Source organism: Centroberyx affinis, unplaced genomic scaffold (genome assembly GCF_046629955.1).
Source record: "Centroberyx affinis isolate AG114_WGS23_722 - 3 ecotype Tasmania unplaced genomic scaffold, CSIRO-AGI_Caff_v1 ptg003629l_1, whole genome shotgun sequence".
Lineage (NCBI taxonomy): Eukaryota > Metazoa > Chordata > Actinopteri > Beryciformes > Berycidae > Centroberyx > Centroberyx affinis.
Genome location: NW_027281541.1, coordinates 191,979 through 205,000, shown reverse-complemented (window position 1 = coordinate 205,000; position 13,022 = coordinate 191,979). Strand labels below are relative to the sequence as shown.

Sequence of the window (13,022 nt, the reverse complement as noted above, 5' to 3'; positions counted from 1 at the left end):
ATCATTATTGGTGTATACTGTATAACGTATGAATCCCATAATGTGAATTCCTTAAATAAATTCCTTGTGTTTGAATCTGATGTTTCTCTTACATATCCAGCTACCAATGAAGTAACCATGTTCTGTTTCTCTCCTCTATTCCCGCCCCATCTTCCATACTCCACTCTCTCCTCTTTCTCCTCTATAATCCCCCCTCACTCCTTATCCATGCCCCCTCTCACCTCTCCCTCCTCCCTCAAACCCCCCATTCCTCTGTCCCAATACTCACTCCCTCTCTCCCTCCTCTCTCCCCCAGTTGTCCCATCCAGTCCCACCATGGCCTCCTCCACCTCCCTCCCCTCCAACTGCTCCTCCTCTTCTGGCGTCTTTTCCTTCTCTCCGGCCAACATGGTCTCGGCGGCCGTTAAGCAGAAGTCCGCCTTCGCTCCGGTGGTCAGGCCCTCCTCCTCCCCCCCGCCCTCCTGTACCAGTGCCAACGGCAATGGGCTCCAAGGTAATTAGCATGACAGCAAACCGGTCAATCAGGAAATGCTTAGAGGGCGGACTTCCGAAGCAGACGTCACCGGGAGGGATTCTTCCCCCCCGGTGGATTCGGTGAAACTAACCTGTCACTAATCTAGTGGTCCTGTCATGTTCCGCCTCCTTCTCTCACTCCTCAGTCTGTACCTGGTTCAAATAGTATGTGCGTATACTTTTTTTTTTTTTAGCCTAGATAGATGCCAGATGGGTGGGGTGATGGGGAATAGGAGATTTAGTGAGTGCCAGAAATCACAAGGAAGTATGTGAAAGTTGAGTTAAAAGTTGAAAACAACACAACAGTCTCCAAAAATGTTGTGAAATGATATGGAATAGTTACAACAGGACCAACCATGCAGACACAGACACACACATTACATACATATTGCAGTGTGGTCGAGCAAAGATTTGACCCCGATGTGATTTGCATACGCAACCTTCTGATCTGGAGTCAGACGCGCTACCGTTGCGCCACGAGGTCTATGTTGGGTGTTTAAATAAGAAAAGTTTTCACTGAAAATGAAAACTTGCAGTGTCAAAATTCTTTGCAAGAATTGGAAATTGACCCCGGGTCACCAGAGTTGAAGGTAAATGTACACATCCATCTACCACCTGACCTCCACCCTTCATGTCCCTTTGTGGCTCCTCCTTGAAACCTTTTTGTGGTTGTGCAGTATTTCTCTTTCACTTTCTGTGCACAGAGCATGTCACTTGCATTTTAAGGCATTGTGCTCGTTTCACAAAATTTCAAAAATAGCTATACAAGTTTAATTTCTGTTGTGTGATTGAAGACACACCTGAGAACATGTGAATTGTCCTGACCTGGCAAAGCCCACCAACCTGGTAGCTCAAGCAGGTTAAAACAAACACTAAAAAAATGTGCAAATACTATTTGATCCCGGGATGCTCTTAATATATCTTCTCCTTCAGCCCTTGAATTAACAGTTTTTTTTCTCTCTCCCCTCTCCTGTCTTTCCTAACTCTAACTTGTAACCCCTCCTCCATGTTGCTACTCTCGCCCCTCTCTCTGACCTTTCACCCTTCCCTCTGTCATTTATCTGTCCCTCCCTCTCTCTCCCTCCTCTCTGTCTCTGCCTCCCTCTACCAGATCAAACATTTGTGGACTCTAGCAAGTACTCAACAGCCAGCTCCCTACAAGGCCTGGCCTTCACCTGAAGTATGTTCCTCCACCATCTCTTTCTCACTCTCCATTGATTGACTAATTTGGACTTATGTGATAATCATGAAAATATATACAAAAGGATTCTCCAATCAGAATACATCTTCAAGCACAAATCTAAAAATAATCAAGGATAGCTTATTTCTACTGCAGTGCTTATGTTTCCAAACTTTACTTTCCAATTTCCATGTCACTCATATATTTCATACCTTGTTCCTCTTTTTTCTACATGATCTCTCTCTCATTCTCACCCGCCCTCCTTTCCCTTTCTTGCCATTATCTTTCTGCTACATGTTCACCCATGCCTCTCTTTCTCTCTATGCTGCTTTTTCACTCCCAACCTCTCTTTCATGTCACACTTTTTCACCCTTTCTTTTTCTACCTGCTCTCTTTCTCTCTCTCTCTCTCTCTCTCTCTCTCTCTCTCTCTCTCTCTCTCTTCACCCTCCCTCTCTCTCATCCCCCACCTCCATCCTCTTCCTTGTCTCCCTCCATCTTTCCATCCACCCATCGGACCCCAGTCACCTCTCTTCTCACAACACAGATCCAGCCATTCTGTTGCCTGGTAAACCTCCTCCCTGCCTTCCTATTGGCTGAGAGAGACAGGAAGTCAGATATTTACAGAGACAAAAAAAGACATTTGGCACACAGAATTTATTTCTCAACATCACTGGCTTTGTTTAGCTTGCCTGCTTGTATGTGTGTGTGTGTGTGTGTGTGTGTGTGTGTGTGTGTGTGTGTGTGTGTGTGTGTGTGTGTGCAGAGAGAGAGAGGGCATGTGTGGGGGTGTGGGAACTCAAAGCTCAGCCTCAAAGCACAGCTGAAATAAACACGCCCCACTTAGAAGAGCTAACACACACTCATACACACACACACACACACACTCATACACCCACACACACACACTTCCCTCTGTCACACACACTCAGTGATCATACACTGGCAGCTTACTAGGGAGCGATCAACACTGACAGCTGTTCGGCTCTCTTGACAGTTTATACTGTCAGTATACCTGCCCTACCGTGTGTGTGTGTGTGTGTGTTTGTGTGTGCGTGTGTGTGGGTGCAAAAAACGACAGACAAAAAGAAAAAAGAAAAACTGGAGGCTCAACTGAAACACTGACAATACATTTTGCAGAATTTTGTCAAGCTGGTACTAAAAGTGAATCTCTCTCTCATTTTCACTGCTTCCCATAAAATATAAAGCCATTTATTTCATCCTTGCTACAATCTGCTGTGTGTGTATGCGTGTGTGTGTGTGTGTGTGTGTGTGTGTGTGTGTGTGTGTGTGTATACGTGTACGCATCAGTGAGAGTCATTTTGGGCTGGGCTCTGCTTCTCACATGTTGACACCCATCCCTAGGGTTTAAATACAACACACACACCATGATGCAACCTGTCACACACACACACACACACACACACCCACACACACACACACACACACACACACACACACACAGGCATACTGTAAAATATGCCAACTGTTACAGAATTAAGTGCATGTATGTGAACAGCATCACTAAGAGCCAACTTAGATGATCTGTCCCCGCTCGATTTTATTGATTTATTCCTCTATTGATGTTTTAAATGTCACTGCAGTCACACAGCGTAGTTTGCTGTGCAGATGGGAAAACATATTGATGTATTTACGAGGGAATTTTTTATGATGATGAAGATATTTGGCAATGTTTTAAAAGTTTTCTCCCTTTCTTTCCTTCTCCCTCTGTTTCTCTCTCTCTCTCTCTCTCTCTCTCTCCACCCTACAGTAATCCCCGGAATGATCGTCCCACCCATGTAAAGGTGTGAGTGTGTGTGTGTGTGTGTGTGTGTGTGTGTGCGTGCGTGTTTGTGTACGTGCGCACACGTTCACATGTGTGTGTATCCGTGTGTGTGAGAGACGAACAAAGCACACTCACACCGATCCCGGTGGAGGATTTCGGTGCGAGTCAGACTCCGGTTTGCGGATCGAACCAGCGGTCCTGATCTGAAGGAATGAACCCAATCTCAGGCCCTTTCTACCACACAAACAACTTTACACAGACAACTGCAAGAAGAAAAAACTGAAGGAGAAGAAGAAGAAGAAGAAAAAGACTATTGATTATTTGCAAGAAAACAACTTGTTTAAACTTTGTACACCTTGATGCTTTTATAGGAGAAAGGCCACGCCTACATTACCTACATGATACTCCGCTCTCCATGGATATAGGAAGTGTATTTATTTTGGAGAGAATTCACTTCCTCCCTTGAGTGATTGTTTATTTGTTTTTTTCTTTTTGTGCAAATTAAAGTGTGATAATCATTCTCTAAATGTAACCTACATGAGGGATTTGCTATTGATGAAGTTTGGTCATTGATGAAGGAATATAATGTGAAGAATAGACAGCCACCTGACGATGATGATGATGATGATGATGATGATGAATAATGATGATAATGATGATGATGATGATAGAGACAAGAGGCTGTCGGATTCATACAGGGTCAAATTCAGACGACACAGACAAGCCAAACCAGACACACACTTTCACTTTTCATCGCCACGCCAAAACCACACTGCCATCACGACTGTAGCACTAGCAACCGAACGCAGTACAGTGACTGAGAGCCTTTAGCTGAAGGATTCACCTTGCACTCAAGTGATGTCGGGTCGTGCTTTTCTTCGAGTCGGGAATACGTCACTACTCCGCCAGCCGAGTAGTTCACATTTACGTGCTTTATGGCGGGAAAATCTGAGAAACTGCTAACGGCTCGATTGCTAACGGCTAACGTTAGCAATCGAGCTAACGATAGCCTAGCTAGCAAGCAATCTTTGGCTATTTCACGGGATTATGAATGTATACAATAGGAAATTGAAAATCGTAATACTATAGTTATCAAGGAATATCCATGTCTTTTAAATTTGTACTTATGGTTAATTTTCGGCTTTATTGTATGAAATTTCTTACGTTGACGTAGGCTACGACTCTGTGCTCTGTTCAGCCATGTTGGAAAGAGCGACTACGTCACAACTCGGACAATTCCTGCTGCATCTACAATCCCGATTTCTCCGTCATGATCATCCGACACGATAAGGTGTTCGTGTGGCACTTCCTGGTCGGAAGCTCGTTCAGACCCTAAAACCGACAGCACTTGAATGCAGCACACGATCCTGCCTGACCACGCCTGATGCTACACTTAGCTAGCCATTGAGGAAATCCCAATGTTTACGGCAAGCTTGCTTCACTACTTCTTGCAGTGTCGCTCCAATGCTAAGATCCATTTTCTGAAAAATGCAAATCACTCTTTCAGCTCTCAGAAGGCACAAGGAATGATTTGGCCTATTCTGTTCCACCACACAACATTTGAGCGAGAACAGACTTTAGTGGCTGCTGCAGGGCAAATACAGAGTAGATGCATGTTGAGAACACACATGATCATGACAGATTTCAGTAGGTTTCAAACAGACACTCAGAACTGTTTAAAGGCCGTAAATAAGCACAGATCCTATCAGACAGGGCAGTGTGTGATTACTGGGTGCCAATAGACGCTCCACTGTTTTGGGGGATTTGAACCAACAACTCTGCCACTGAGTCCCTCCCGCCCGGTTACCACAAAAATCAGTTTTAAAGTAGGAGACAGCCACAGTGAAATATTGTCTTAAAGACTGCTGCCATTTTGACTTTGATTTTGTTGTGTGAGCTTTGTTTTGTTTCTTTGTGAATTTTTTTCTTAACTGATAAATCCTTATTAGTGTTTTGTTTTTGGTTTGACGTGTTTTTGCTTTTTTTTTTTTTTTTTATTGTGATCAGTTGGCCAATCAGATTGTGTTTCTTTCTCACCCTGTCCCCTGATCTGGTTTGATTGATAACCTGATTGAGAAACTAGCCAATGGTGTGTCTTAAATGCTATGCTGCAAAGAATGTCAATCTTAACAAGTCACTTAAGTCTTTTAAAATCCTGTTTTTATGAAAAGAAGTGGAAAAAATCTGGTGGGATAATTTCATTTGTTTCCAATGCAAATAGACTTGTTTCAAGTTTGTCCTTCAATTCAGTGTCAATATCCTGAAAGAAGGGGCGTAATCTGTCTGCAGGGCAACTGAAATTATCTCACTGCACTGGCTCCCCATCTCACCCCGTTTTTTCACTTGTTTTCAGAAAAATAAGTAAGATGAAGTATGAAATTCGATTTGAGTCTTAAATGCTAGAGGAGGTTTTCCCTGGTGTGTTTGAATGGGAGAAGTGGCCAGTGGTTTGTTGTGAAAGTCACTCCTCCCTCAACCCTGCAGTGTGTAAGAGCTCGCTGCTGCAGGACTGTGAGTGTGTGTGGCGTGTGATTCAACAGTCTTAATTCATTTGGGATGATGTTAATTTTGCCAAAGCCCTTATTTGAGATATGTGTGTCCAAACAATAAGTCTTACGCCAGAGTTACAATGCTGTCCACCATGTTTGTTTTTTTTCCTCCTATACATTCAGAAACATATGAATACAGTAAGGATGCCATACCATGTACAACTTTAACAAAGTGACATGTTCAAACCTACATCAGATAGTTTTTGCAAACACTTTTTTATAGTTTCTTTGCCTATTTACAGTAGCAGTCAAATCGAGTTTTGCCACATAGGACAAATACAATAAGTGCCAGAAAGTCTCTTTGAACTCTTTGAAAGTCAATTTAAGTTAACCGGACAGGTAACTGATGAACTAATCTGACACTAGGTGAATTATGTTTCAGTAAACCCCACCCATTTGGTTCTCCAACTAGGTTAAAACAAACCTTTTGTAACCATTTGTAACTACTGTATGACCCACATCTGAACATCTAGCTCTCTGGGTGTCTGGATGTGAAAGCAGGGAAAAAGCAGAAAATAAATCCCATAGTTTGCTAATTTACACTAAGGGAGTGCAAGACACCTCCAGAGCCAGAAATTAGTAGCCTGAGTATTTAAAGTATGAAAACTGTAATCTCTCATTAGACATGAATGGCAGTTGTGTGTCCAAAACAAAAACTGAAATCCCGAAAAAAAAAAAAAAAAACCCTCCTCATCCAGTTGTGTGCCCTCCTCATCCAGTTGCTTTGTCTGTCATGCCTAATGATTTTAATGTTATTACATGTCTAATTTGTTTTGTATTATAGTGTATGTTTATTAAAAAGCCATACTTCCACTGCTAATTTCAATCAGACTAAAATAAGCCATGGTGTATTTTTGTATCATTTGTAAGTTAAAGTGGGGGGGAAGACTTGTTTTTCATTTTGTCCTGATGTTATCGTTGTTGTTCATATCATTATTGTTGAAGTTAGCATCATTTTGTTTCATTATCAAAGCGTAGAGATGTTGAGGTTATAAATGCGTCATTATGATTATCTGTATTCGCTTTCTGTGTGACGGCTTTTAAAAAGGAACAGAGTTGTTTAAAACAAATGAAGATATTCCTTCAGCCCTCCTGAACATGAACTGATGGGCTGAGAGAGATAGAGGAAAGATCTCTCTCTCTCTCTCTCTCTCTCTCTCTCTCTCTCTCTCTCTCTCTCTCTCTCTCTCTCTCTCTCTCTTGCTTCATCAGTCAGGTTTTCTGTCTTCTCTCTGCTCCCTTCCTCCATTAATTTCCCTCCCCCACCTTGTTTTGATAATGCTATTAATACTCTATATGTTTGTCCTCCTCTCTCTCTCTCCTTCCTTTTTCCTTTAAAGAATTGAGCCACCTATTTATTTTATCTCAAATATGGGTCTGGAGACCACTCTTCTTTTTTTGTCTACATGTGAGTGCAAATGTGTGAGGGTGCCTGCGAGTGTGTGTCCGTGTGTGTGTGTGTGTGTGTGTGTGTGTGTGTGTGTGTGTGTGCGCTCCCTCATCATCGTTCCTCTGAAAGAAGAGCGTGATGTTTTAAAACTGAAGGATGATTTTTTTTTTTATATATATAAATGCCTGTACAGGATGAGGTAAAAAGAGGGTTGTGTAAAAGGAAGTTTGATCTGGAGCACTTGTCCAACAACGGTAACAACAACTGTATCCATTTATCATGGCTTGTCTGCTTATAAACTACAATGGTGACCATCATACATACCAACATAGACACACACATACACACACACACTACCGGCAGTATCAGTATGGAGGGAAAGAGTACAGAGGAAACTACTGTAAAGATGCTAATGTTGATTTGTTTTTTTATTATTTTGAACTTTGAAGTGTAAAATAACTTTTCGACTCTCACTATATTTAATTAAAGTTCTTTCTTCTCTGTGAAAAGGTGTCGGGTTTGACTTTGATGCTCACCGCTGTTTCTCAAACTACGTTATATTACATTAATTCAACATAACAGAAGGATGTACATAAAGAAGAGAGAGACATAGAGAGAGAGAGTAGAGAGGGAGAAGGAAAGACAGAGAGAGAGAGAGACCGTGAGAGAGATGTCAGAGCTGTGCACAGATCATAAGGGTGACACACATCCAAAACCATGGAAGAGATAAAGTGTGGAAAGAGAGGGTGGACTGATATGATTAGATGTGAAACAGCCGTCTGTTATTCATAAATAACAAACCTCAAAAGGTGTTCATTGGCCAATCAAAATAGAGTATTCAACAAAGCAAAGTACTCAATAATGTATTGTTTAAAAGAAAACTGACTTTTTGGAGGATTGGCCTGTTGGTCGACTTACCTGTTAAGTGATGAGAACAGAAACATCAAACTCATCCATTTGTCCTTGGTAGATCTTCCTGTTAGCCTGTTGAGTGATAGCAGGTGACTCTAGCATTATCTCAAAAGTGAGAAAATGAGAACTTGTAGCGGCTCTACAGCTAAATTGTTAGTCATTTTAAATTGGACTACTTTTCCTGTTTACATAGGAAGTGAATGCGGTGGGTGATGGGAGAGTTACAGCTACAAAATCAGTGTGCGGCGGATGGTTGCTCACCTGAAACAGTTCCAAAAATAAACCTGGCCACATCAGCTATAATGAGCTACTGATGTTTCACTTTTAAAATACATTCTACAGGTCATGTAAGAAAAAAAATACTTTGCAACTAAAAGCCAAATTTTGTTACTTTGACAATGCTAGTCACCTTATCACTTATCACTCAACACAGTGTATACTGGCTTAAGTGTTAGCATGAAGCGCTGGAGCAAACGATCTAACAGCGAACTAACTATCTCTAGTCTATTCCTGAAATATGCAGAGAGGGAATGTGGGCTCCTGATTTGTAGATTTGTCCTGTAACTGACTGGTGACAGGTTGACATCAGCAGCCATTTGTTCTGCTGCTGTCTGATCATCACAAGACACTGAACCCCGTCCTGCTCACTCATTAGATGCTGCAGCTGAACTGTAGTAGTCAGCAATGCTGTAAAGCTCCATCCCAGTAAACTACAGCCAAAGAAGTCCTTCTGGGCCACAGTCTTACACAATACATTGTAAAACCCAGACAGAGGAGGGTATTCACTGGGTATATTTGTTTCATTATTTAAGTTGGGTTTTTTTCTCTCTCTCTCTCTTTTTTCCAGAGTTCATTTTCTGCCACATCAAGCTGTTTCTGTCTCCAGCAGCTCTGATGTTGAGCAAGGCTACCAGCACTGCCAGCTATGTGGTCATACACACTGAAGAGAACAGTGGATGGAAAATGTGTGTGTGTGTGTGTGTGTGTGTGTGTGTGTGTGTGTGTGTGTGTGTGTGTGCGTCCATAAACAATACAAACTCTCTAGTGAGACCAGTCTCTGTAATGAGACAGATGGGCCCTGCCTGGAGTTAGCTATCAGCACGACCACAGGCACTCTGTGTGTGTGTGTGTGTGTGTGTGTGTGTGTGTGTGTGTGTGTGTGTGTGTGTGTGTGTGGTTCAGAGAGAGAGAGAGAGAGGTGTTATTCTCCTATTCCTAGCCTGCAGGCTTAATCAAAGAGGAGCCACAGATGTCTTATTGACACCAATTAGTTTCAATCTCATGGCACACACACACACACATGCACATGAATACACATGTAGGCCTGCTTAGAGTGCAAACACACAACCACTTTCTCATTTCTTAGAGTTGATGTGAGTTGAATTCATGACTATGTATGGCCTAGTTTCAATGAGCTGAGGAATGCGGTCGATTTGTCTTAGCAGTAGCTGCACATATTCACAATTCACACATAGATATCGGTCGGACGGCTTTTTGCCTGTGTGCATGCATGTGTGTGTGTGTGTGTGTGTGTGTGTGTGTGTGTGTGTGTGTGTGTGGTGTGAACGTATGTCTGCTTGTGTGTGTCTGTATGTGATAATACCAAGTCTGACGTGACAGGACTGAAGACATCCATTAGCTAATGGATCTCTCCTCTCTCTTTTTTTTCTCTCTCTCTCCTCTTCTTTTATCCCTCTCATCCTCCCTCCACCACCACATCACACCCCCGGTGCACTTAACCCCATCAGGAGGATCCCCCCCATCCCCCCACTACCCCACACCCACAACCCTCCACACCCCCTCCTCCCCCCAGTCCCCATTCCAATTCACTTGGATTCAAAACCTTTATTTACACAGGTTGTACACACTGACAGTAAGCCCTCTTTTGCGGGTTGGACCAGTTTGCAGGACAATTTCAAAATCAACAATACAGGACAATAAAATACAAAGACAGTAAAACAAGGATATCACACAACAGATGAACACACACTCATCATGTCTGTTGAATGATTGGCTGAAAAAGAATGAAATAGTGTATACAACTGTGTACAACTTTATTGCCCACACAAGACGGAAAATTGCCTTTGGCCTCACCAAGGATACAAAACAAGACATTAGTGTTCGGCATCAGAACATAAAACACTTTTAAATTGTTAAAAGAAATTGCATAAAATAATGGGACAAAATGCACATTTTCTCATGATCATGTATTTGTGAAATTATGTAATAAGCTGTTTCAGGGGCTTCAGGGGCCAAAAGTGATTAAATTCAATCAACACATGATTAGCCATGTAAACCTTGTGTTCAAGTAAGAAAAACACCTAAACATGGTTTTGCTGTGACAGCAGTGAGATCGTCTTAATACACTGGGCATGTGTGGGATGTGCAAATTGGCAAGGTAGAAGGTGTGAATCTAGTTTGAGCGTTTCCTGTAAATTATTTCCATTTATATTTCAGACAAATGCCCTTATCCTTATCTAGAGTGACTTAGAGAGGCTTTGTTAGGACACATGGCGCTTTACAGGCACATATTAAAGGAAAATCCCTTGGATACTCTTATAATCTTATATATCATCAGTATGTGATGTCCAGTTCATTCCAGGAGTTGTTTTGTGATGTAGAATTGTAATTTGCTTTTTTGATGTATTCACTTTCTCTCAACCTGCCTCGTTACTTCTACTTCAGTTACTGATGTACTACACTTCCCAGAATGCCTTTCCACAACTCCCAGATAACTCACCTGAACTTGTTCCATTTAGTAAGTGTAGGTGAGGAGAGAGCGATAGCAGAGTGAGAGTTTTTCCAGTCAAGAAATAGCAAGAGTCGCGCCCCTTACCCAAGAAATTTACCTAACTCTGTGTTGACCGAAGGAGTCTCCAGAAAAAAGTGTTCAGAAGTACTATCCTTCCTCTTGTCCCATCCCTCTCTTTCTTTCTCCCCCTTAACTCTTTTTTCTCCTTCCTATAGAGTTACCTCGCCCTCTTTCAACCACCACTCCTTAGTGATTTCATGTTCAAAGACTGCATTTTGCGTGTGTGTAAGAGAGAGAGAGAGAGAGAGAGAGAGAGAGAGTGTTCCTATCGTAGGTGGTTGAGGCTGCGTGAAGGTTGAAAAAGGAAAAGTGGGGAGAAAAGTAGCTTTAGGGTAGGGTGAAAGTAGAAGAGGGTGAAAGTAGAAGAAAAAGGAGGAATAGGAGGATGAGTAGGAGGTAGAGGAAGAGGAGAGAAAATCAGAGAAGGGAGGATGAAGGGGAGAAGAGGAGGGTGACGAGGAGGGTGACATGGTGATGGTGTGTACAGGGGTTACTGGAAGAAAAGTGACGCTACTGTATGATTTAACAATATATTCTCACTGTCATTAAGTGTGTGTGTGTGTGTGTGTGTGTGTGTGTGTGTGTGTGTGTGTGTGTGTGTGTGTGGTATGACCCGTGCATTTGTGTGAGGAGAGCAGAAGCTAAGTAGAGGGGATGACACCCCTTACTGATGCCACTCCAAAAACACTCGAAACACACACACACACACACACGCACACACACACACACTCACACATCCCGAAACACACTTATACACACTCATACCCACTCACTTAAGTGGAGGGTTTGAAATTGAGCTGGGACTTGGAATGAATACTCTAAACAATTATCTTTCTCTCCTGCACCTAGCAATCCATTTCTCATGAATATATTCACATCTCCCTCTATTGTTTCCCCTCCCCCCCTTTTCCCTTCTTCCCCTCTCTCTTTTCTTCTTCTCTCTCACACATTTCCACCTCCCTCTTTTAACTTCTTCAACCCGATCTCCCTCCCAGCAAGGTGATGGCAACTTTTCCCTTGGGGCCTCGGACAAAACGTGACAATATAGTGATCCTACTTATCACTGATGCCAGTAGAAGCTTGTCACATAATATCCACACTATGGCTACAAGTGACACACCGCCATATTGGAAGACTGACTAACAAAAATGTTTCGTCCTCCCTGACTTCAGGAAACTAGGCGCACACCTATCCCAGGAGACAGGTGCGTAGGAGAGGACTAGGAAGCCGACAGAACATACGAAGAGACCCCCGCACACTGTCTATAAAACATTTTATTGAAAAATGGCAACGTTTCAGTTCTTAGACCCAGTTTCGGTTCAACGTTTCAGTTCTTCTTTTGCCTGACCAAGGTCTCAGAATGCTAAAGTTGCTATTTTTCAAGAAAATGTTTTAATTGCAAGTATAGACAGTGTGCGGGAGTCTCTTCCTCCCAGACAAAATAAAGAAAATGCAGAATTCCTGTGCGGTGGTAAGATGTTCAAACTGTGCTGAAAAAAGCAGTCATTTTGTAGAGTATTGAGTATAGCAACCCACCAGGTTTGGTTAGAGAAGAAAAGGCATTAATGTTGCAATCTTTGATTTTTTTGTCACTCTTCCAACATGGTGGCCTTCGAAAATTCTGTATAATATCCTTTAGACAAGTTTTAATAGTAGTAATAGTAGTAGTAGTATTTTACCAAACCCAGATCATACATTGGGCAGTTTCTTTAATACTGAAACATCACACATGTTACAATACACATAACAAAGTGGACACAAAGATTACACATACTGTAAACAATAAACAAAAAATAAACAATCAGGACACACAGACTGAACAGACTACATTGGTAACATCAGGGATGCAGTTAATTAATTTGCTTTTATCCGATTCCAGAT

General features: G+C 42.2%; 1 protein-coding gene across 1 annotated transcript in view; it reads left to right on the top strand.

The window, feature by feature from the left end:
• The window catches only part of LOC139661833 (transcription factor COE1-A-like), a 28,718-nt gene extending 27,026 nt beyond the window's left edge, over positions 1–1,692 (top strand). The window contains exons 10-11 of the mRNA XM_071540400.1: positions 296–493; positions 1,625–1,692. Of these exons, the coding sequence (XP_071396501.1) occupies positions 296–493; positions 1,625–1,692 (266 nt within the window). The remainder of the gene's footprint in view (positions 1–295; positions 494–1,624) is intronic.
• The last annotated feature ends 11,330 nt before the right edge of the window (positions 1,693–13,022 follow it).